This window comes from Hemiscyllium ocellatum, chromosome 1 (assembly GCF_020745735.1).
Source record: "Hemiscyllium ocellatum isolate sHemOce1 chromosome 1, sHemOce1.pat.X.cur, whole genome shotgun sequence".
Taxonomy (NCBI): domain Eukaryota; kingdom Metazoa; phylum Chordata; class Chondrichthyes; order Orectolobiformes; family Hemiscylliidae; genus Hemiscyllium; species Hemiscyllium ocellatum.
This window is the reverse complement of record NC_083401.1, coordinates 147,687,646-147,712,210: the sequence shown is the minus strand read 5'-3', so window position 1 is coordinate 147,712,210 and position 24,565 is coordinate 147,687,646. Positions and strand designations below refer to the sequence as shown.

The 24,565-nt window shown below is 39.9% G+C and overlaps 1 protein-coding gene across 3 annotated transcripts; it reads right to left on the bottom strand.

The window, feature by feature from the left end:
- Positions 1–342: 342 nt before the first annotated feature.
- zbtb49 (zinc finger and BTB domain containing 49) lies at positions 343–24,497 on the bottom strand. 3 transcript variants are annotated; one of them, XM_060826759.1, is made up of 8 exons: positions 23,942–24,497; positions 18,434–18,603; positions 15,877–17,060; positions 10,794–10,840; positions 5,756–5,829; positions 4,513–4,595; positions 2,159–2,320; positions 343–1,128 (listed from the first exon to the last, which is right to left on the bottom strand). In XM_060826759.1, the coding sequence occupies exons 2-8, from the start codon at positions 18,589–18,591 to the stop codon at positions 437–439; spliced, it is 2,400 nt and encodes a 799-aa protein (XP_060682742.1). In that variant the 5' UTR covers positions 18,592–18,603; positions 23,942–24,497; the 3' UTR covers positions 343–436. The 3 variants fall into 3 exon arrangements, with proteins under 3 accessions (XP_060682742.1, XP_060682752.1, XP_060682760.1); XM_060826769.1 differs by having other exon boundaries at positions 24,385–24,497; XM_060826777.1 differs by lacking the exon at positions 2,159–2,320.
- Between the last annotated feature and the right edge of the window lie 68 nt (positions 24,498–24,565).

Sequence of the window (24,565 nt, the reverse complement as noted above, 5' to 3'; positions counted from 1 at the left end):
ATGTAGGGGTATGGGTGGGTTGCGCTTCGGCGGGTCGGTGTGGACTTGTTGGGCCGAAGGGCCTGTTTCCACACTGTAAGTCTAATCTAAAACTAAAAGGAATCAAAGAAAAAGCAATGCCACAAAGTATGTGATTGATAAAGTTCAATGATCATTGCAATTAACTGAAAACAATTATTGCAATTAACTTGTTTTTTTACATTAAAACAAGCTGCTATAGCATTATATTTCAAGATAGTTAATTAAAAAGATGCACGACCATGTATTTTATGGATCCCACTGACCATATTCTATTAAATATCTAAGTGTATTTATTAAAACTTACAAAAATACATTTCACAAGACTTCTTTCTCCCTCTCAGCAATTATGCCAAAAATAAAATTCAAGTGCAATCTATCGGTTGCTTATATTAGCTGAATTAAGGTAATAAGTCTGTCATTGATCTAATTCATTATCATTTTGTAAGGTTTTCATTGCCAGACCCCACAGTGTTAGGCTGGAGAGGAATGGTCCTTCATTTGTTCGATATGAAACACTAGGTGTGTGGTTTCCAAAGGGAACATTAATATGAATGTCCAGACTTGTCACTGATGATCGCACAGTTGAGGGGTTCTGAGATGGCAGGGACTCTTCAGACCTTGGGCTGCTGTCAACCACGTGACTGTGAGGATGATGGGAAGCTTGAGGCTTGTGAGTTTTAGCAGGACTCAATACCATTTTGTTTTGATGATCATCCACTTGTTGTTGAACCAAAGAATTATATTCAGAATGAGAATCTTCATGCATGGTTGCTGATGCCTCAGTCACCCCAACTGAAGGTTGTTCTGGGTCACCACGGAGCTTGTCTAATGGAGAGACTGGCAACAGTGCAACTTGCATAGCCTGGCTGAGCGGCTCAGAGTCTGGTGACCTTTGCTCTGCAGGCTGTCGATAATTTTCCTCAGAGCTGTCAATCTCTTCATTTCTTATGTCATGGTCTCCATTGTACTTGCAGTGCATTCGCTTGTGTCTGTGCAGCACAGCAGAACGGGTGAAGCACTTGCCACATGTCTCACAATTATACGGCCGTTCACCAGTGTGTGTTCGGACATGGCGACGCAAGTCACCAGAACCTGCAAACCGTTTTCCTGCAAGTTAAAAGAAAGGACATAGGAGTAGTTGCTAAGTATACTGTGTTTCTGAAACAACACCAAGGAAAAAGTCTTCTTAAAATGCCAATGCTTGTTCTATAGTATTCAATGAATTAATATTAAATACATTACGGTTGTCCATCGACTGTGTCTGAAAGTATATTTATCTATGAGTTGGATCATAAAACACATTATCCAATCATCTAAGAATCTGCTGATACAGACTGCTGTGGATCATGAAAGAAAGAATGGACATTTGATTGAGAGGTGTTTATCACCCACAGAAGTACATGTCAAGTTTAACGGAAATGGATTAGAAAGAAAAATGCTTTCTAATAGAATTCCCTTAATGAATTAACCTTGAATTATTCTCTTCTCCTTTGTTTTGTTGCAGGATCAGACATATACATATCCTCCTATACATTATGAAATATTGACCTAACAGTCTTAGATTCAACCAATTATACATAGCATAGGATTTCAGACAAATATGTTTCTATAAGTATTCCAGCACAAATGATCCTGAGGATAATATTAAAGATGTTGCAATAAGATCACTTTGCAGAAAAATGAAGTAGACTGAAGTATCTGAATAATAAAGATAATTTTTTTTTCAATCACATTCATAATATGGACACAGCCTATATTGCTATAAACAATAAACACATGCCATAAACTAAACATTCCTTACTTGTTGTAAAAAAAAAGTACTCTCCAAAACACAAATTCATTGTTTTACATTTTGGAGATACCTGTGTGTGCGCCATCAGAATTTAAAATGCAGTATGTTAAGACAAGCCCCTTCTTTATCCAGTCAAATCAAACCCTCAATCTCATAATTTATATTGCCCAATACTTTACTATGGCAATAAGTAAAATATTCAGCACCACCAGAATCCACATAATTTGTGTGCTTCGGTTAATGACTAATAAAGCTTGCTGAGCTATCAGCAAACCAATGACATTTTACTTGGTTGAAAATATTTCAGAGCGCAAACATTTCTAGATGCTTTAACAATAAACCTACCGCATGTTAAACAATTATATGGCCGCTCTCCTGTATGACGGATTCGGTGTTTAACAAGTTTCCTCTGCATGTTAAAAGACTTTCCGCACTGGTCACAAGTAAACAGTTTATCTGCACTGTGTGTCTTTTTGTGTTCCTTTAAATTACTGAAGTTACTGAAACCTAAAATTTTAACAAGTTAGATTTAAAAGATTCATTGCTACATACTGCAACACAAGTATTCAAAGACTTTGATTAGTTTATTAGTATCAAGCAGTGTTGCAAAAAGTATGTCAGTACAGAATCAATACGTAACAGGAAAAGTTGTATGTAAGCTCTTATACTGCTTGTGGGCTAATCTTATTTGATTACCTCAACTAAACCTATCAACCCTTGTATTTTTCTGACATAAGGTGAGATATAAAATCAGAATCCATATTGTTACAAGATTTATTTCTTCCATAGTTCAACTAACTGTGCCTTTCTAAATTCCTCTTGAACCTACTCCCAAATGTGAAGCCACTCCTCCCAAAGAAAGGGTATGAAGAGGTTTGCATGGTCCATCATTTTCTGCACTGAGGAAACGTATAAATGAGAAACAGATGTAGGCCACTTAGCCCCTCGCAATATCCCACCATTCAGTAGAATCATGGCTACACTGTTTGAGGTTTGAATTGCACATTTTGGTTTGCCCCTTTGATCCCCTTACCAAACAGGAATCTATGTACACCACTTTATAAATAGTAAAGAGTGGTAATTGATTGTTACATGTATTTGTGAAAATACAGGAGAAAGTGAGGACTGCAGATGCTGCAAAGTCAGTCGAAAACTGTTGTTCTGGAAAAGCACAGCAGGTCAGGCAGCATCTGAGAAACATGAGAGTCGATGTTTCTGGCATTAGCCCTTCATCAGGAATGTGAAAGTACAGTAAAATGTGTATAAGCCGCTGTCGTCCGGCACCATTTTAAATACATAAATTATAAAACAAATTTAATGCATACAAAGTTAAGGCAACTTTTATTTTTGGTTCCAAACACAGCTTCTTGATTTCATAAGTGGCTACGGGTCACTGCTTTACTCCACAGCCGCTAAATATTCAGTGGCCCCACCTCCACCTCTTTCTGAGGCCCGGAGTTCCAAAGTCGTCCATTCCTCAGAAAAACATTCTCTTCATATCTGTCCTAAAAAGGACAACCCTTAAATTTAAAACAGTGTCTCAATGATCTGGACTCATCCACAAAAAGGAGCATCCTTTCTATTTCCACCTGGTCAAGACAATTCAGGGTCTTATATACTTGAATCAAATCACATCTCACTCTTCTGAATTCCAGTGAAAACAAACAACAGTCTGCCTTTAGATTTACAACTCTGATCTTCCACAAAGCTAGTTACTGTTTGCCGGAGTCATGATGGCAGGAAGAGGAGAGGTCAGGCACGTGTCCAGTGGCAAGGTCAAAAATAAAATCAAGAAAGCCATACAGGTGAGTTAGTGCTTTTCTCAGAGACAGAGAGAGAGAGACAGAGACAGAGACAGAGACAGAGACAGAGAGAGAGAGAGAGAGAGAGAGATTGGATGACAAGGAGAAGCTCCTCTGTTTATACTGCTGAGCTGTAGAATGATTTATTGATAGGTATGGAAGCACAAGGAATAAGAACAGGAAGGTCATGACACACAAAGTGACTAATATTGTCAGTCTGATTGCAGTAATTGGCCAACTGAATAACATGTTTGGTAGTTTGTTCAAAACAAATGCCACCTAAAGTCTAAGTGAAATGTGAACAGCCTTGACTTTTCACTTGCGACTTGAGTCGTAACTCAGCCCAAAATATTAATTGAAATAGCCTCATACAGTTGAAGGATACAAGGTATAAGGGTAGTGTCCAGGGATATGTGTCTGAGCACAAAGGCTTACATGGGATATGGGTTACAACCACAAAAGTTGGCCTTTTGAAGTTGATCCATGCTGAACACCTGACTTTAAAATACGGTGCCTGAATGTTGGAACCCAACTGGTTCCTGAGAAGGACAGAACTTCTTGCCCCAAAATGTGGTGTTTTACCCACTGGCGAATACGTAATAAGCTGAGAAGATGTAATTGTGTGGGAAAACCAGACCTGTGCACCAATGTCCCTCCTGCTTTTACACCTACCTCAATACATAGTCTCAAATAAGAGAACTCTGTCCAGCATGACTAAAAGCAGGCACAGCAGTACCAATTTCCTTTTGACTTAATAATTACAGAGGTTTTGAAGCCAGAATAATGAACCGAGATTGAACCCCATCTCTGCTTCTACAATGGATTTTGGTATAAAGGTCAGAATTTATACATTAACTGCTTACATAGGAACAGAAATGAAATACTTCAAACACAAACCTCGACCACAAATGTCACAGAGATGAGGTTTTTGACCTGTGTGAATAACAATATGGCGTTGCACATCACCAGATGCAGCAAACCTGAAATAAAGAAGAAGATCTTAGAAAAATAACAAATTTAGCATTTCTTTGTAAAACAAAGGACCAGTTCAACTTTCAAATACTATTCACTCTCCTGAAGCTAGTGATTCTTTCTCCTTCTAAAAACATTCATGTAAACCAAAACACCAGGGTAAAATTACAAGCTACTCATCACAGCTGAGCGTACCATTCAATTTGATCATCTCATTCTGCCTGTAGGTCAGAAATATTACACCATTAAATCACATTCATAGATTTAAAAATGTTTTCACTCTTTTCTTCTTCACTTACGCTCTACATGATATGACAATCATTTTCTAAGATACTCCACACTCTGAATAAATCATGGCCTGATTGCCTGGAGAGCTTTGAAAAAATATCTATCCTTATATTCGGGATTTACCAAACTCAAGACTCTCGGCATCTCCATTTATTGTCAACCCAACTTAGCAACCTGCCTACCTACCACAGCCTGATCCAACCAGACACAATCAGCTGAACATATGGCAGCAGCAGGTACTCAATTAAATGCTTAATGGGTAATTAGCCCCTTTATTGGACACACAAATACGTGTAAGTAATGTATGGGCCTTCCCACCGTGTCTGATGGTGGCTCCACAATGGGAGCTGGTAACCTTGATCCTTTTGAGACTGTTGAAGAGCCCACTGATGCAAATGGCAAGGTTGCTGTCTGCCCATACATTGGACTTGCATTGCAAATTGAAATGATAGGAATGGATTACTCTAACAGCGAGAGGGCATTAGATTTTTCATTTGCTCCACTGACGCTGATAGTGGCTACACAGACTCCCTACTGATCCAACATTACAGCTCTCAACAGTGATCCATCTCAACACTATCAATGCTTCAGAACTTTTTTTAAAAAAATTCAGTCACTGGATGTGGGCACTATTGGCTGGGCCAACATTTATTCTCCATCCCTTATTGCCCTTGAACTACACTGAAGTGGGCCATTATGTCCTGCAGTTGCACTTCCAGAGCTCACTTGCTATAAGCGTGGAATAGCGAATGATTCCCATAAAATGAAACACACATCCGACATCTTGGGGTCAGGACACAGAAATGATCCTGTCATAGGTTCCCAATGGTATAGGAAAATTTAACACAACTGAAGTTTAAAAAAAGATTGCCACAATCACCTTTTGCCACAGATCTCACAAATGTATGGCTTTTCACCAGAGTGTCGTCGTAAATGAGTTTGCAGATTTCCTGCCTGGTAGAAATTAAAGTAGAAATTCAAGTTAATATACTGACATCAACAACTCAAAGGTTTGCAAACCCAAATAGGCAATTTCCCATTGTATAAAAATATACATATGTAATTGTCCACATCATTTTTTGATTAAAGCATACTTTATACATGGTCAAGTATGAGGTCAGTCATTGATAGAACTGCCAATCACTTTTAAGATGCAAAAACAGAAATTGCTGGAAAAAATTCAACAGGCCTGGCAGAAGCTGTGCAGAGAAATCAGAGTTAACATTTCAGGTTGTGCGACCCTTCTTCAGAATTTTTAAGATGCTCCTGAGATGCCAGGTCAAATTTGGAAAAGCTGCCTGCAGGCAAGTAGTATGTAATCCACATGAGAGTAGTTTGGGTCAATTATAGAGTTTCTTTAAAACCCTGTTCCCACACTGACACTGGGATTTTCCAGTGAGTAATATGAGAAAAAGATACTAGCCCCTTGGACCATGGCCAGGCAACAAGGCAAGTTCATGTAGGGAATGGGTATTCGGGATTAACCCTTCAACAGACTGCCCTGCAACTGCTTTGGGTCGAGTCAGTGGCTTGTTGGGCTAAGGAGATCTCAAGATCAAGATGGTCAAATTGTAGCGGTTTGGATACGGGGCATAGTGCAATGATGTTGGTTCAGTAGCATTGAGGTAGAGGGTGTTGGGGATTAAGGGGAAACATTGTCGGGAGTGGGGCATCTGTGGTGAGTCAGGGGTTCAGTTTAGTAGCTACTCAGGAGTTAGAGTAGGTTTTTAATCCTCAAACATCTCCTGTATACTATTAAGCTTAACGAAAGCAGTTCTTCCACATTGACAATATGGGATATTTATGGATGGTTGCAGATACAGAGGAATTGACTATCAAAGTTTTCAATTTCTTGGAAAATTTCCTCAGTCAGCTCTGTCAGGAAATTCGCATAGTCTGGCGCACAACTCCAGTGTATGCTGCAAAAAAGACAACCTGGCCATTGGAATTTCTGCATCATAATTATCAAATCCCATCAATATTTTTAAGAAGATTCAAATGGCTGTAATTAGCCAGGCAACTTCTCTACCGTGACAGTGAGGTCAGAAGTTGAAAGTTTGAATGCTTTTCTTCTAAATGTTGAGAATAATCTTGATGTAATCCATCATTTTTGAACACCATAAGAACAGAAGTAAGCCATTCATTCCATCAAGTTTGTTCCTCAATTCCACTTTACTGCCTTTTCCCCTTAATCACTGATTCACTGCCCAATTAACATCTGAATTCTGAATGAGAGGATAAGACAAAAGGAGCAGAAATAGACCATTCAGCCCATGGAGTCTGTCTTGAGCTTTCAGCATGACCGTAAACAACAGAAATACAAATATACATAATGCTCAAAGAAATGGTTAGATTGGATTCAATTGTTTCTCTAGCTGACAAAAAAAATTAGATATCTTCGATTGGAGTGCATCAAGAATTAGCTCATGACTGGAAAATAAAGAAGTTTAGCTATTACTGATAGTTGGGGAAGGTGTCCAGAAATATTGAGCAGAACTATGAAGATATTATTTGAGAGATGTCAAGTATGGGAAGATGAATTCACAATTATCAGATGCCCAACATTCTGGGCTGTCATGGTACCAGCAAACTAGAAGTTAAATTAGCTTTCCACTGACCATGAAAGTGGATGCAGGTGTAAGGCAAGAATCTTTCTTAGATGATGGAATAATAGAATGTGTAAAATTCACTCATCCGTGTTGTTATGGCTTGAAATCTGTTAATTTGGTGTATTTATAGTAATAAAATGATGGGAAGCACCGCTAAGGATAATATAATTGTGGTGCTGAAGAGCCAATATAACCATGGCAACAGAATGGTTAGAATAAATTGAGGAGAGTTAAATGTATTTTGTGAGCTCCATGGTGTTATTCTGCTGCAAACTATTGACAGGATTTATGGAATGTATGTAGAGATCAAAGATAGAATTAATGTAAATGGCTGATTGAGACTTTATGTGCTTTATCTTCCTGGAATGGGGAAATGTGGTGTAATTGAGCATATGTACTCAGTTGTGAGGTATGATGTCTCAATAAAGACATGACCTTGTAATGCCTCAGCATTGAATTACCAATATGAACCACTTTCCTTTATCAATCTGAATTTAGGAGCCAACCAGTACCTCACTTCTAGTGAGGATCTTTCCTTTATGCCCAAAGACTTGAGCAAAGTGACTGTTACCTGTACTGGCCAGTATTCTGATGATAATAAAAGCATTTGGCCAACTTCCAGTTTTCATAAGCTGATTGTAGTGACTGGGACAATTTCCACATTCAGTTCTTTGTAGTTTAGCCTGAAATATCAGCAACGGCTAGCTTTGTTGTGAACTGTATCAGGCTAGTTTCTCCTGTAACAGCTACTTGATCAGACTGAAACTGAGTACCCACGGGGTGCCATGAACATCTTTCAACAGGCTTGGAGTGGTAACGTCTCCCTGTTTACAATAAAATCCTAAGCGAACCACCTTTTCCAAACATGCACCAAATGGTGATGTAGGTTCCTGGGTTAACTTTGACAAACATTTCTGGAGGGATCCTGGCCATAAAGAACAGTATTCATGTTGGAACCATTATCTTGTTATTTCAAAGTAATGTTAACTGTGGCACATTTCTTTCACAATCTGAAGTTAGTCGCAATGAGGAGCCAATTCTGCATTAAGGCAAATCCTTGATATAGTTCAGAACCTCGAGGCAACTTTCCACAGACTTTATTCAAAGGGAAAAAAGCCACTTAAACGGTAATGCATTAATGCTCACTGTGATAATGTTTCCTTTTAGACTCCAAATCATAAGAAATTTAGTGGCTTTAATTAATAATAAATCTTGCATATCTGAAGCATTGGATGCTTTTTGAAATTTGTTTCTTACTGTGAACAACAGAAAATAAAGCATAAATAAAGAGACTAAAATACATTCTAGTTTCTGCAACAGAGAAGCTGCTGAGGTGAAAAATCCAAGCAAAGGATTAGATTAGATTAGATACCCTACAGCGTGGAAACAAGCCCTTCGGCCCAACAACTCCACACCGACCCTCCGAAGAGCAACCCACCCAGACCCATTCCCCTATCCTATATTTACTCCTGACTAATGCACCTAACACCATGGGCAATTTAGCATGGCCAATTCACCTGGCCTGTACATCTTTGGATTGTGGGGGGAAACTGAAACACTTGGGAGGAAACGGACGCAGACACGGGGAGAATGTGCAAACTCCACACAGACAGTCGCCCAAGGCAGGAATTGAACCCGGGTCCCTGGCACTGTGAGGCAGCAGTGCTAACCACTGAGCCACCATGCCGCCCACTAAGGCTCATAAACATAAGTTTAAAACTTGTTATGAAGTGAGATGCTGATTTTATGTCAGGACATAAAGGCAAAGTGCATTAATTGAACTGGGAATACCAGTCATAACTATGACTCTAACTATTCATCGTACTATGTAAGAAAGAGCTTGCATCAAGCTTTGTCTCATCTCATATTTAGTTGGTCTATCTGCGGAAATTGAAGGGGTAGAAGCAAAAGATATAGGGTTGAACTTTCCCAGTTTTGTTGGCAAATGGTCATTTGTGGGGAGATTCATGGCGAGTGGTCCAGCATGGTCCATGTTGACTTTTATCAAACAATATAGTTTGCTCTTCAGCTCCTTAGTCATGCAACTGACCTCTCTGGTGTCTGGCTTCTGCGATTGTACAACAGGACGGGCAAAACTCTCATAGCATCACAGTCTATAACAGACCACGTTCTGACATACGTACAGGTCAGTGTGCAAGGATAGTAGCGCTGTGCAGCAATGAAACCTCTGGCATCTGTTTGTGAACAGGCAAACACAGGTGGTTGACCTGTGGTCACATCAGTTTCTCAGAGATGACAGGGATTTAATTGTTATAAGCAATGGAATGGTTACGATAGTTTGAGGCCAAGCTTTGTAGGGTGTATTGTCAGTCAATGTTTAGGCTGCACGTGTAGTGCAGAGGCAGATGCATGATATCACTGCACCTATGGATGCCTGACAGCCACCAAGCAGAGCATCACATCATGAACAATATCCTTGCAGACAAATAAATAAACCTACTCCATCCACTGTGAATGCTTTAGCATCCATTTTGCTTGCTTATTGAGCAGTTGGAAGTTTGGTCAAAGGTGGCATGCTTGTGCGTTTGTGAGGGTCTGCCCAATAGTCAGGGTTAGCCCAAAGCTTCACATTTCGTTTCGCATTGCTACCTCTGTCAAGCCCATCAGCTTTCTGGCTGTTGTTCCGAAAGCAGGAATGGTTGTGTGGTGAGGCTGGTGGTCCGACAATGCCTGGTTGTGTGAATGATTTGGTTGTGTGAAGGATGGGTGGAGGAGAATGGGTAGAGGAGAATGGAGAATGTGTGGGGAAATGGTGGGGGAATGGCACGGCTGAGTGTGGGCACAGAGATGCAAGCTGTAAGCTGTGGCACTAGGTAACCACTTTAACATACCGGTCAGGAATCTGTGCTGTCGGGTTTCTGAGGGAAGGAAAGCAAGGATAGAGAGCTGCACAGAAATGAAGTGACATTAGCTATTAATGAGACGCAAACACAAGGTAGCCATTGCTCATTAGAAAGGTTCAGAACTTCCTGCCTAAACAGCAAAGGGGGAAATAAAAATCAGCAAATCATTTCTCAACATTGAGAATCTGTTTCTTATTATTGCCAGTTTTTTCCCCAACTCTCTCACTATTGCTCACATTGTTCAGGGCCTGGGGAAATCCTACCCTTGGAGACCACCATTGTTAAGTCACTGGGTTAAATTATTGAAATCCAAGAAGATATCAATGCAACAAATCCAGCACCACTGACAAGGTGCTAATATGTGGACACTTCAATTCTATATTTTTTAAAACAGCAAACAAAATGTTTAGAATATCTCTGAATGTACTTCAGAAATAACTTTTACCTGTGAAAAGTGTTTCCCACAGATGTTGCATTCAAATGGTTTTTCTCCTGTTGAAATACAATGAAATTAAGTAATGAAATACAATTAAGTAGACAAAATTATTCCTAGTGAACATCAACCTTCTTTGTACATGTGTACTGATTATCTACAATATTAAGCAAATACAGAATTCACAAGCAGTTCTGTACACTACCACAATGTCTGTAGTTTAGTTAATCATTACAAAGGCTACTATCTAGCTTTCCTACAAATGAAACCGTGACGTTAGAGTACGTTCTACTCATTTTTACCTGTTTGAACACAATGAAGTTACTGACCACATAATTAATAGTGGTCTTGGGATTCTACCAAATCAGAACATAGGTGTTCTTCCGTAGCTTTACTTAAAAAAATCTTTACAACATTGAGCAGATTAAAATAATCTATCTTCATATAGTTTGTACTCATTATATTTCCATATAATCTTTTTACATATGTAAGTGTGAAAGATTTACATGGGGTAAACGGACTTATCTAAAGTAGGTGAAACAATCCTCTTGAAACAATTTCTCTGTCAGCTAAATGGGCTGAAAATTGGTTCAGGTTGTGGAGTTTCAGAACTCTGCTGCACAAACCACATGAAATCCTCAGGACAGCCAGCGCTGTCAGGCACTACCTGCTGAACCAGTGTTTGCAGATGATAGCATTGAAGCAACCCAAGACGTTAGCAGCCTGTGGTGGTTTTGCTGCTGAGGAAAAAATCAATGTGATTGTGCTACGTAAGTGAATTTTTTTTAAGCCCTAAGGAGTACATTTTCTAAGGAGTTGCATTTGTGTTTGACCACTTTGCAAATAGAGTTATAGAGATGTACAGCACAGAAACAGACCCTTCAGTCCAACTCGTCCATGCTGAGCAGATATTCTAACCTAATCTAATCCCATTTGCCAGCACTTGGCCCATATCCCTCTAAACCACTTCCATTCATATACCCATCTAGATGCCTTTTAAATGTTCTAATTGTACGAGCCTCCACCACTTTCTCTGGCAGCCCATTCCAAACACACACCATCCACTGTGTAAACATTATGTCCCTTTGGTCCCTTTTAAATCTTTCTCCTCTCACCTTAAACCTATGCCCACTAGTTCTGAACTACCCCACCACAGTGAAAAGATCTTGTCTATTTATCCTATCCATGCCCCTCACAATTTTATATACTTTGATAAGGTCACCCCTCGGCCTCCGATGCTCCAGGGAAAACAGCCCCAGCTTATTCAGCCTCTCCCTATAGCTCAAATCCTCCAACCCTGGCAACATCCTTGTAAATCTTTTCTGAACCCTTTCAAGTTTACGAGGGAGACCAGAATTGCACATCATATTTCAAAAGTAGCCTAACCATGACTCTACTTCAAAATTAACTTATGAATATTACATACATTTATTATATACAGTCCCTGGTCACCCCATTCCGGGAAGGATGTGGAAATACTGGAAAAGGTGCAGAGGAGATTTATCAGGATGTTGCCTGGTCTGGAGGGAAGGTCTTATGAGGAAAGGCTGAGGGACTTGGTTCTGTTCTCATTGGAGAGAAGGCTAAGAGGGGATTTAATAGAAACATACAAGATCAGAAGAATAGATAGATAGAGACATACAATATGATCAGAGGAATAGATAGATAGATAGATATCGGGGCCTGTTCTGCGCTGTATTGTTCTTTGTTCTATGTGAAGGACTGGGACATCTGAACTTGTGGAAGCCACTCTCTGAATGCAACTTCTTTCATATATGCAGCATTTAAGGTCACAGAAAAACTGTCTTATCAGAACTCTTTGCTGAACTGTGACGAGGGGGGACGGGTTGGAATTTAGATATTTTGGGATAGATGATAAATGCTGGCTTAATCAGCAATGCCCAAATTCCATGATCAAACAAGAAAAAAAAATTCAAGAAATAAATATGGGAAAAAGAGACAAACACTGTTCCACTAATGAAGAAAATTCGCCAATACTGATTCAGGGCATGAAAAAAACATCAGAAATATAATAAACAGACATAGCTTAGAAGCTAATGTTGATCATCTGTATTAATCCTTCTTAACCTTTAGTCATAATTGATAAGCCTTCAACGCAAGATGGCATTTGATGCCAGTGAATCATAAAAACATAGTACCAAAAGGTACTGCCACCATAAAAGGTCCTAAAATGAAAAATAACTCACATTTTATGTTTATTTAAACACGATAATTTGAAGTAATTTCATGGCTTCTATTTTTGTGAGCAGCTTGGAGAGTCTATAAAATCCCAATGAGGAAGGGAGAATATCCTTCTAATACAATTACATTTTGCGGTGACTTCTAGTCATACTGTTGATAAAACAACCATGATTAAATTAACCTTCACATCTGGAGTTGGTCACTTCCGTGAACAGGAAATGAAGATTGGATCGCCATCAACACAAAATAGTGCCTATGGAATATCCTACAATAATTTTAATCAAGCACAACTCTTAGGCTCCAGCAGTTTACTGTGGAGAAGGATATGGAAGATAGAGAACATGGGGAAATAATTAGTGACATCAGAGGTCACAGAGCTGGTGGTAGTGGATGCCTTAAAACACATAAAGGTGGATAAATCCCCTGTACTTGATCAGGTGTACCCTCGAACTCTGTGGGAAGCTAGAGAAGTGATTGCTGGGCCCCTTGCTAAGATATTTGGATCATCAATAGCCACAGGTGAGGTGCTGGAAGACTGGAGTATGGCTAATATGGTGTCACTATTTAGGAAGGGTGATAAAGAAAAGACAGGGAAGTATTGACTGGTGAGTCTGACATCGGTGGTGGGCAAAACTGTTGGAGGGAATCCTGACGGCCAGATTTACGTGTATTTGGAAAGGCAAGGACTGATCAGGGACAGTCAATACGGCTTTGTGCGTGGGAAATCATGTCTCACAAATTTGACTGAGTTTTTGAAACTGATGAGGGCAGAGTGGTGGACATGATCTATATAGACTTTAGTAAAGCATTCGGCAAGGTTCCTCATGGTAGACTGGTTAGCAAGGTTAGGTCACGTGGAGTACAGGAATAACTAACCATTTGGATACAGAACTGGCTCAAATGAAGAAGAGTGGTGGAGGGTTGCTTTTCAGGCTGGAGTCCTGTGACTAGTAGAGTGCCACAAGAATCGGTGCGGAGTCATTTATATAAACGACTTGGACGTGAACATAGATGGTTAGTAAGTTTGAGACCTTGGAGTGCACGTTCATAGTTCGTTGAAAGTGGAGTTGCAGGTAGCTAGGATAGCGAAGGAGGTGTTTAGTATGCTTTCCTTTAGTGGTCCATGCATGAGCATAGGAGTTGAGAGATCATGTTGCGGCTGTACAGGACTATTGATTAGTCGACTTTGGAATACTGCATCGAATTCTGATCTCCCTCCTATCAGAAGGATGTCGTGAAATGTGAACGGGTTCAGAAAAGATTTACAAAGATGTTGCCAAGGCTGGTGGATTTGAACCATAGGTAGAGGCTGAATAGGCTGGGGCTGTTTTCCCTGGAGTGTTGGAGGCTGAGGGGTGACCTTATAGAGGTTTATAAAATCATGAAGGACATGGATAGGATAAATAGACAAAGTCATTTCCCTGGGGTGGGGGAGTCCAGAACTAGAGGGTATAGGTTTAGGGTGAGAGGGAAAAGATTTAAAAGGGACCTAAGGGGCAACTGTTTCACGCAGAGGGTAGTGCTTGTATGAAATGAGCTTCCAGAGGAAGTGGTGGAAGCTGGTACAATTATAACATTTCAAAGGCATCTGGATGAGTAAATGAATAGGAAGGGTTTAGAAGGATATGGGCCAAGTGCTGGCAAATGGAACTAGATTAATTTAGGATATCTGGTCAGCATGGATGAATTGGATCGAAGAGTTTGTTTCCTTGCTGTACATCTCTATGACTCTACAACTGTAATATTTTCCTTTATAACAATGCAGTTGCCAATTCCATGATACCATAAGACATAGGAGCAAAATTAGGCCATTCAACCCATAGATGATATGTTTCTCAACTCCATTCTCCTGGCTCCTCCCAGCTTCTCCTAGTAACCATGATCCTCTTATTAATCAAGAACCTATCTATCGGTGTTAAATACACTATATAACTTGCCCTCTGCAGCAACAAATTCCCCAGATTATCTACCCTCTGTCTGAAGAAATTCCCCCTCATCTCAGTTCTAAAGGATCATTCCTTGACTCTGAGGCTGTATCCTTAGATCCTACTGGAAAAGTCTTCTCTGCATCCACTCTTCCCAGGTTTCTCAGTATTCTCTAAGTTTCAATCAGATCCCCCTTCATCCTTCTAGACTCCAGAATACAGAACAGAGTCCTCAACCGTTCTTCATATGACAAGCCCTTCATCAACAGATCATCACCTTCTCTGGATTCCCTCCAAAGCCAGCACATCCTTCCTTAGACACAGGGTCAAAAACTGCTCACAAAATTCCAAATGCGGTCCAACCAGAGCCTTATACAGTTTCAGCTGTACATCTCTGTTCTGGTATTCTGTTGAAATGATTGCTAACATTGCATTTGCCTTTCTAACTGCCAAGTGAACCTGCATGTTAACCTTAAGACATTCGTGAACTAGGAATTCCAAGTCCCGTTGTGCTTCAGATTTCCAAAGCCTTTCCCCATTTAGAAAATAGTCTACATTTGTATTCTTTCTAACCAAATGCATAACATCACTTTTCCACATTGCATTTCTTCATTGCCCACTAGCCTGTCCAAGTCCTTCTGCAGCCTCCTTGCTTCCTCAACACTTCCTGCCCACCACCTATCTTTGTGTCATCTGCATGTAAGTGTTTCATGTCCTTAAAGTACACCTTTTTCCTTCTGTATTCAAGCTCCCAGTAAAGCAGTATTTACCACTTCATTATCTGAACTGGTCCTGGTATCACATATCCATGTCTTGGAAAAGCAGTGGCAGAAAGTGGGAAGACAGTGTCCACTAAGGAAGATTGCATAGGAAATGGCACGATATGTTGGGGAGAATTAGCCTTTAGCAAATAAACTAGTAAGTCAAGCATAAAGACCAAAATTGAGTATTCCCAACACTTACTATACCTGTATGGGAACGTCTGTGTAGTTCCAGATTGCTTGGGTGTTTAAAAGTTTTCCCACATAGTTCACAACAATATTGCTTCTGTGACTGACAAACCTGGGGCTGAACATTTGAGTTATTTAAAGACTGATCAAGAACTTCCTCAGAATCTCCAGTAGCTCCATGGTCAACCGGTCCTAGATCACTTTCTCTCAAAGGTGAGTCAGTCAGTTTTACTTGTTCCTGATCCTTCTCCCCAGCACAACTGCCTTGTCCTAAATTCTCTTTGGGGAGCTCCCTTGAACTGTGTCCATTTACTTTCTCAGCTTCGGATATTTCATTCACTTTAGGGAGCACAGAAGGTGCCTCGAGCAGTTTCTTGGGCCACAAATAATCATACTTCTTCAGTGGGACTTTCTTTTTCACGTGAGGCAATTGTCTCATTGGTTGAGGTTCAATGTCCCCCACACTCTGACTAAAGGACCATCTTTCTTCTGTGTGCATTGTCATGCCTGATGAGGACTGCTCCTGAGGAGCACTGTTGCATTCAGTCGGCTCAAGGGAAGATACATCCTTCGTGGTTACTGCTGTACTTATACCATTGTCGAGATCCATTCTTCTTTGCTCCCCTTGATTACTATCGAAAAAAGGTGACAGATTTTGTTTGAACATTTCTTTACCGTAACAGTTGTACAATTTAGAAGGCTGTTGAGCATTTTGCCTCATTGGATAATCTGAGGAAGTCCTGTCTGGGAGTCCAGGATTTTGATTCTGCAAAGTTGCTGATATTTCAGCTTGAGAAATCTCTGGCAGTGGTCTAAATAAAAGCCCCAGCTCCTGAGGTTTATGGATATGAGTCTGCATCCCAAATGAGCAGTCATGGTTTATCTCAGTACCATCCGTATTCTCCAGCATATCCTCTGCGTTAGTTGTCAGGGCTCCATGCAGCGAAATACTGCCAACAGTTGACAAGTTGCTGCTATCACCAATGAGATTTGCTGAAGCCTTTAGGAAAGTATAGCATAGACTGAGTACATTCGGTACTTGCAAACACTGAGCAATGTCCAATACTGCCTGGACATTTTCATGGCTTAGATCAAGGTGCGAAGTATACATAAAATCCAGAATCTGGCCAATACCACCAATATTTTTAATATCCAAATGGAAGACGTCACGACTCTGGCCTGAAGAATTTTGAAATAAGGTCCTGAAAGATTAGGGACAGAACACAAAATTACTTCAAGTTGAAAAGACAAACTTGCAACTCGGTGTTACACACCATAGATCATACAGTCATAGAATCCCTACAGTGTTGAAACAGACCCTTTGGCCCAACAAGGTCACACCAAACCTCCAAAGAGTAACCCACCCAGATCCATTCCCCTACCCCATTATCCTATATTTACTCCTTACTAATGCACCTAACCTACACATCCCTGAACACTATGGATAATTTAGCATGGCCAACTTGCACATCTTTGGATTGTGGGAGGAAACTGGAGCAGCCAGAGGAAACCCATGTGCTGGAATTGAACCCGGGTCCCTGACACTGTGAGTCAGCAGTGCTAACCACTGAGCCATCGTGCCGCCCCTCAAATAGTTTTACTAAAAACGAGCCAAAGTATTAGACCCTAAACAGCCACAGCATTTTTTGCAGTAGTGAAAATGTGAAACTTGACACTTTCAGTTCACTCAGTAAATGTAGTTACTATAAAGCAATTTAAGAATACATTAAAGGCATTCAAGGTAGTTCTCAGCAAGAATATTTTTGTCAACTAATAATTATAACTGGATGATAAAACTCTACTCCCTAGATGTCTTTGGAGATGATTTACCACCAGTGTTAGCTAAGTTCTTGGCTGGGGAAACGGTTATAGTTTGATGTTGAGATTGACAATCCAATGGCTTCATCTGATAACTGAATGGATTTCTCAGGACAGGAGTGAAAGAGGGTGGTGGACTGACAGAGATAATTACCATCAAAGGTCCACAATTTATTTTGAATTTAAAACACTTGAAAATGTACATGTAAAATTTAATTAACAATTTCTAGATTATTTAAACAACAATAGCCTTCCCAACAGCTTCTAAACTAAAAATTGTGTAGTGCGCTAAATATAATTTGGAACTAAAATGCAAACAGATAGACTTCAAATGTCTGCAGTAATTACAAATAGCTGAGGGTCCAAGCAATATTAGGTGGGTTCTGGCACATTGTAATGTGAATTATAGTGTTAAAGTGAATTGTAGTGTTATAGAACAAAGTTAAATAAGAAAACTTTGAAACATGCACAATAAAATAAACGTTTCTCTTTCAACAATCTAATCAAAGCTCATGGGTATTTCAAACAGTGCAATTAGGTGTTGTGAGGTCGGGAAAATTTTGTAAGGAGTACCTGTGGTACTTAGAGGAAGTTGTTGCTATATGTAAGATTAATAATGTATTATATGCACATAAACAATGCTATGGGTGGACATGACCATTAGCAAAGACTGGTTGAGATGAAAATATAGACTTTCAACCCTAGTCTAATTCCAGCACAGAATTCAAATTACACGTCATACATAGTTCATACCTACCTAAAGTACTGGCTGAATGCAGCCAGCACGTTCTTATGAGCCTTAAAGCAGACACCCTTCACCACTAACATGCAGTCACACAGGAAGCCTTGGATACGCTGCTCATGAAGCTGCTGTAAGAGATGGCAGCTGTGGTTTCCCAGTACTTCAGCTGCCATACTTTAGCTGACCTAGAACAGGAAAGAAACTCTGACTTAACAGTTTTATAAAATGGTACAGAATCAATCAGTTGGAAGGAACTTGGTTTTATTCATACAACAGGATGGCTCAAACTCAATTTAGACAGAAAGTCACTCATCATGGCTTACAATTCACACAAAAGATTTTGCAAATTTAGACCATAAGACGTAGGAGCAGAAATTAGTCATCCAGCCCAACGAGTCTGCTCTCTCATTCAATTATGACTGGCACTAAAGCAAAATGATCAACAGATATAGTTTTGCTTTAGTTAAAATGTGCAAGGTTCAAAAATACTTCAGATGTGCTATTAGTGGGTTATGGTATGCTTTCATCAAAGCACTGGGTAGGAATCACTGGTCAGGACTTCTTGTTGCATTAAATGGACTACACAAATACAAGTTGTTGGAGTAAAGATTGGAAGTTCAAAGATATTACTTCCTCCCTGGTTACAGAATGGTTTTATCGTAAAAAAGGTAATTGAGATTTTCACCCAGCACTGTTTTCTAAAACTGGATGAAGATGAAGAAAATGGGGAGGAATTAGGTGAACATAAAAAGAATTTGATATTTCTGTAAGAAAATTCCAGCTTAGAATACAGGTTGTTCTGCTAGAACACATAGAACATAGAACAATACAGCGCAGAAGAGGCCCTTTGGCCCTCAATGTTGCGCTGACATGTGAACTATTCTCAGCTCATCCTCCTACATTATCCCATCATCATCCAGGTGCTTACAGTCATAGAGATGTACAGCATGGAAACAGACTCCCCCCTAAGACATTACAAAGGACCAATGCATCCTTTCGACGCCATGGTGTCTAGATCTGCTCAGGGGCTCCAGAGGGAGGCAAGCCAGGATTTTGTTTAACTGCAACATAATTTCTGCTCTCTTGTACTCCAGTTCTCTAGATATAAGGACAGCATTCCACTGGCTTTCTTGTGGCATACAAATGAGAAACAAGAGACAATCGGAGTTGAATGATTGAGGTATATGTGGAAAGAAATATCATAGCAAAGAGTGAAATAGTGATGAGCAGAGTTTTTGAAGAGTTCAGAGGAGTGAAATAAGCTGTATAGAGGTCACATTTAGGGATGTGAAAACACAATTAATTAAGTGAAGTCGTCAATGTGATTATTTTGAAAGAGATTGGGCATACATTTGACTTGATACTGTAAAAGAGTAATCGTGAATAGGCAAACTATTTTACATTGGTTGTAATTTTTACGTCCATTTCTTTTCAATTAAAAAAAGGGAAAATAAATGTCAGGAGAAACATAAAACAGCAGCAAGATTCACTTTCACACAAGGAATTTCCTCCCTAAGAGTATCATGAGTCTACCTCCAGCATGAGACTGTAGTGTTTCAAGAAGGCAGCTCAGCACCACCTTCACAAGGGCAACTAAGGATGGGCAATAAATGCCAGCCAGCCAACAAAGCCCACATTTCATAAGTCAATTAAACATGAAGTTGCTCAAGTACAAGACCATTCAGCAGTTTCAAATAGCTGAGAAAGGAAAACCCAACTTATATATAACTTCCCAGCTTGCACTCCTGAATTACAATTTTGTACATCTTAACTTTCCAAATGATCAATTCCTAATCTTTACAGTTCCTTTACACTCTTGTGATATTGCTGATAAAAATAGAGGCCCATGGTCAATCAACAGGAAAGCAGATAGCAGACATCAAATACAGTGGCACTTGGAATAACAAAGATGCTTATTGTTTTTGGTCTCTCAGGGAATTAAGGCATTGGAGGAAGTGGGAAAAAGGAATTTATGTCAAACATGAGCCATAATCATACTGAATGTTAGAAGAGACTCAAAAATGTATATGGTTTACTCCTACTCCTTAGATTGAAGCTGTAATTAGTCCATACATTTGACACAACATTGAAAAGTTGAGACTAACACCCCTGTAATTTGTTCTATAGTTTATTCTTCAAGCTAGGCAAAAGTGAGGACTGCAGATGCTGGAAACCAGAGTTTAGATCAGAGTGGTGCTGGAAAAGCACAGCAGATCAGACAGCATTTGAGGAGCAAGAAAATCGATGTTTCGGGCAAAAGCCTTTCATTAGGAATAGAGGCAGGAAGCCTCCAGGGTGGAGAGATAAATGGGGGGGTGGGGCTGGGGTGAAGGTCGCAAAGAATACAATAGGTGAATGGGATGGGAATGGAGGTGAAATTAAACAACTAAGCAATGTTCCCCATTTTAACACTTCAAATAGCAAACATTGTGTAAGCTTTTCCTGCAGTTTTGGAGGGGAACTAAACTTTTAGGTGTCAGCTGTCTCAAACATAAGATGATTCAAGTGTGATAGCTCTGGGTGGGAAAAGTGCAGAATGCAGCACCAAAAGATTTAAAATTGGATAGGATGAGGAGTTACTGGAGGTCTTTCAAGAATAAATAAAGATGCTGGATCTAAACAGACTTTGAAAAGTGTGAAGAAAAGTCGCAAAGCAGGTTGCTTTAGGTAAGGTAAATTCCAATGTGTTGGGTATATTGAGTGACTACCATCAATGACAGAACAGGGGAAATGAAATACACAGCAAACCTGAGTTGGCATTACAGAAGGAACAAAGATTTTATAGACAAGAATTTTGAAGTTATCTTTCCAGAGCAACAGGGTGGTAATAAAGGTTGACAAGAACCAGTGTAGTAGATGTATGGGGCTTTAAGAAGGATGGTGGATATGCTGCAATTTTAAGCATGTGTTGAAGTTTATGGTGGATTCAAGGAAACGATGAACGAAGTGTTGAAAAAGTAAAGACGTGAATGATGATTTTCAGTTGCAGTGGGTAAACAGTAGAGATGACAAAAATATTTGAAGCGAAGGTTGGTGGTTATGCAGCTGCGTCTGATATGAAGTTTTGTGTCTCAGCTCAGGAAGATATGGAACATTAAGAGTTCTGGGAAAATTGGGGCAAGCTATGAAAATGCATTCCATTCTTACTTATACACTGCTTAATTTCTGTTGAACAATAGAATGTTAAGCTTTGACAATTATTGACATTATTTTATACTCCTCATTATTAAGAAAGTATTTTCCATGTTATTCATAATTTAGATAGCTGTTTAGTAACACTGGTTCAATATAATACTTAATTGGAAAAATTTAGAAGTGAGAATTATTTGTTATACATTATAAGGAAGTACTGAAATTAAACTAAATCCAATAATATCAGCATTTCTTTTTAATTTGCAGCTAATAGTTCACTTAACTCAAATTGCTAATTGTCAGAGGAAAAGCCGCAATGTTGTTGACTACATTAGTGAGAGGAATGCCACATTTCTAAAGATACTAGAATCAAAATCTACATTAAAAATTGGCATTTTTAAATAATATTAAGCATGAAGAGATCAGACCTTGAAATCCATCACAGATAAGTAAGGATAAAACTTTTTGTATACTATTATGGTGCAAAGTAAATGAAAATCGTACAATTTTTCCACAGAGTTTGACAAGGAATGGGGGTGACAAATGTAAATGTCTCCTAAGATCAGGTGCCAACCTGCCTCTATTTCACAGCTTTGACTGCGGACTGTGGCTCAAAAGAAGCATTGTCTCCCAGATATTTTGAAGCCTTTCACACCCTGTAAGAAGTTTGTCATTTAGATGTCCTTTTGACATCTTTCCTTCTTTCACTTGTTCCATGAACACTTCCTTCAGCCTCACGACCCTTTTGATACATAATCTGTCTTGCTTTCCACCCAACACAGATCTGCCCTTCTGTTCTTTAACGTATTCTTTCATTTGTTTAAAAACCTTAAACATCTCTAACTTTTGCTTATTCCAATGAATAGTCATCAACCTGAAACATTAACTCTGTTTCTCTCTCTATAGATGCTTGCTGACCTGTTCAGTAATTTCCAGCATTTTCTGCTTTAAAACATTCATGAAGAATAACAAAACACAAAAAAATCTGGAGGATTAAAATGTTGTTTAATTGCAATTATTGTTAGTGGTGACAGATGGACTAGATCTAGGTTTGTTAGTGCGAAATGACATGTAAAATAGCGAGAAGAACTAGCCATTTGGATACAGAACTGGCTCAAAGGTAGAAGACAGAGGGTGGTGGTGGAGGGTTGTTTCTCAGACTGGAGGTCTGTGACCAGTGGAGTGCTACAAGGGTCAGTGCTGGGTCCACTACTTTTCGTCATTTATATAAATGATGTAGATGTGAACTTACTGGTTTAGTTAGGAAGTTTTCAGGTTACACCAAAATTGGAGGTGTAGTGGATAGTGAAGAAGGTTACCTTGAATTACAGTGGGATCTTGATCAGATGAGCCAATGAGTGGCAGATGGAGTTTAATTTAGATAAATGTGAGGTGTTGTATTTTTGGAAAGCAAACCTGAGTTGGACTTATACACTAAATGGTAAGATCCTAGGGAGTGTTGCTGAACAAAGAGACCTTGGAGTGCAGGTTCATAGTTCCTTGAAAGTAGAGTCACAAGTAGATAGGATAGTAAAGAAGGCATTTGGTATGCTTTCCTTTATTGATCAGAGTATTGAGTACAGGAGTTGGGAGGTCATGATGTGGCTGCACAGGACATTGGTTAGGTCACTTTTGGAAAACTGCATGCAATTCTGGTCTCATTCCTATCGGAAGGATGTTGTGAATCTTGAAAGGATTCAGAGAAAATTTACAAGGATGTTGCCAGGGTTGGAGGATTTGAGCTATTGGGAGAGGTTGAATAGGCTGGGGCTGTTTTCCCTGGAGCGTTGGAGGCTGAGGGGTGACCTGACAAGGGTTTGTAAAATCATGAGGGGCATGGATAGGGTGAATAGACAAGGTCTTTTCCCTACAGTAGGGGAGTGCAGAACTAGAGGGCATAGGTTTAGGGTGAGAGGGAAAAGATATATGGGACCTAAAAGGTAATGTTTTCACACAGAGGGTGATGCGTGTATGGAATGAGCTGCCAGAGGAAGTGGTGGAGGCTGGGACAATTGCAACATTTAAAAGGCATATGAATAGGAAGGATTTGGAGGGAAATGGGCTGGGTGCTAGCAGGTGAGACTAGATTGAGTTGGGATATCTGGTCAGCATGGACGAGTTGGACCGAAAGTCTGATTCCCTGCTGTACATCTCTATGACTCTGAGAAGGGCTACTGTACATAGCTCTGCAATTATCTTGTCTTCTTTAGAATCCCTGTATTACATTCCCCATCAAAGTTAAATGCTTTAAGTCATAACACCCTTAATCACATCTAGTTTAAAAATTAACAAATTCTGATTGAATACGCGAAACACTTAAAGATTAGAATAAATTCCATAAAGTGAATGAAGATTTTTTTTAGAAAAAGCAACAAGATACTATCATTGTACCTTCAAAATTAAAATGAAAAGTTAAGGGTTTTCCATCCTGCTTTCCTCCTGAATAGATTTTCATCCTGCAGTACAGATTATGATCCTCAATCACAGTCCATCCTTTCTCGCTATAAGCACTGTCAAGCCCAAGGAGAGGGGTTTCCAGGACAACAATTAGTAAAAGGGCCCCGGGGCCTAGAATGTACGAGCATGGGAGAGGCACAAAGCAACCAGATGGCGGAACGTGCAAACAGGAGGAAGAGGGGAGGCTGTTAGAGGAGAACGGCAACCGAACCAGTTGATGCTGTGGCTCCTCTGAACCCCTTTCCCAGTCGTTTAGGTCACAGTTAAAAGGAGCCATCCTCCTCCGCTGTTTAGGACTGGGCGATACCCATTTGCAACAAACGATTGGAACCTTCCCCGGACCGGGCTGCGTTCCATTCCTGGGCAAGGTTCTTTACCTGATTGTTTACAGATTCCGCTCCCTCGTGCTGCCCTGGCTCCCAGTTTCTGGCATCTCTATTCCCCTTCTCCCTTTGGCAGTGAGCCCTATAGGAACGCTGCACCCGGAACCTCAGTGATGGAGGGGGTAGTGAGGACACAGGGGAAGAGTCGGAGTGTTGCACCTTGTTCCGGTACCAC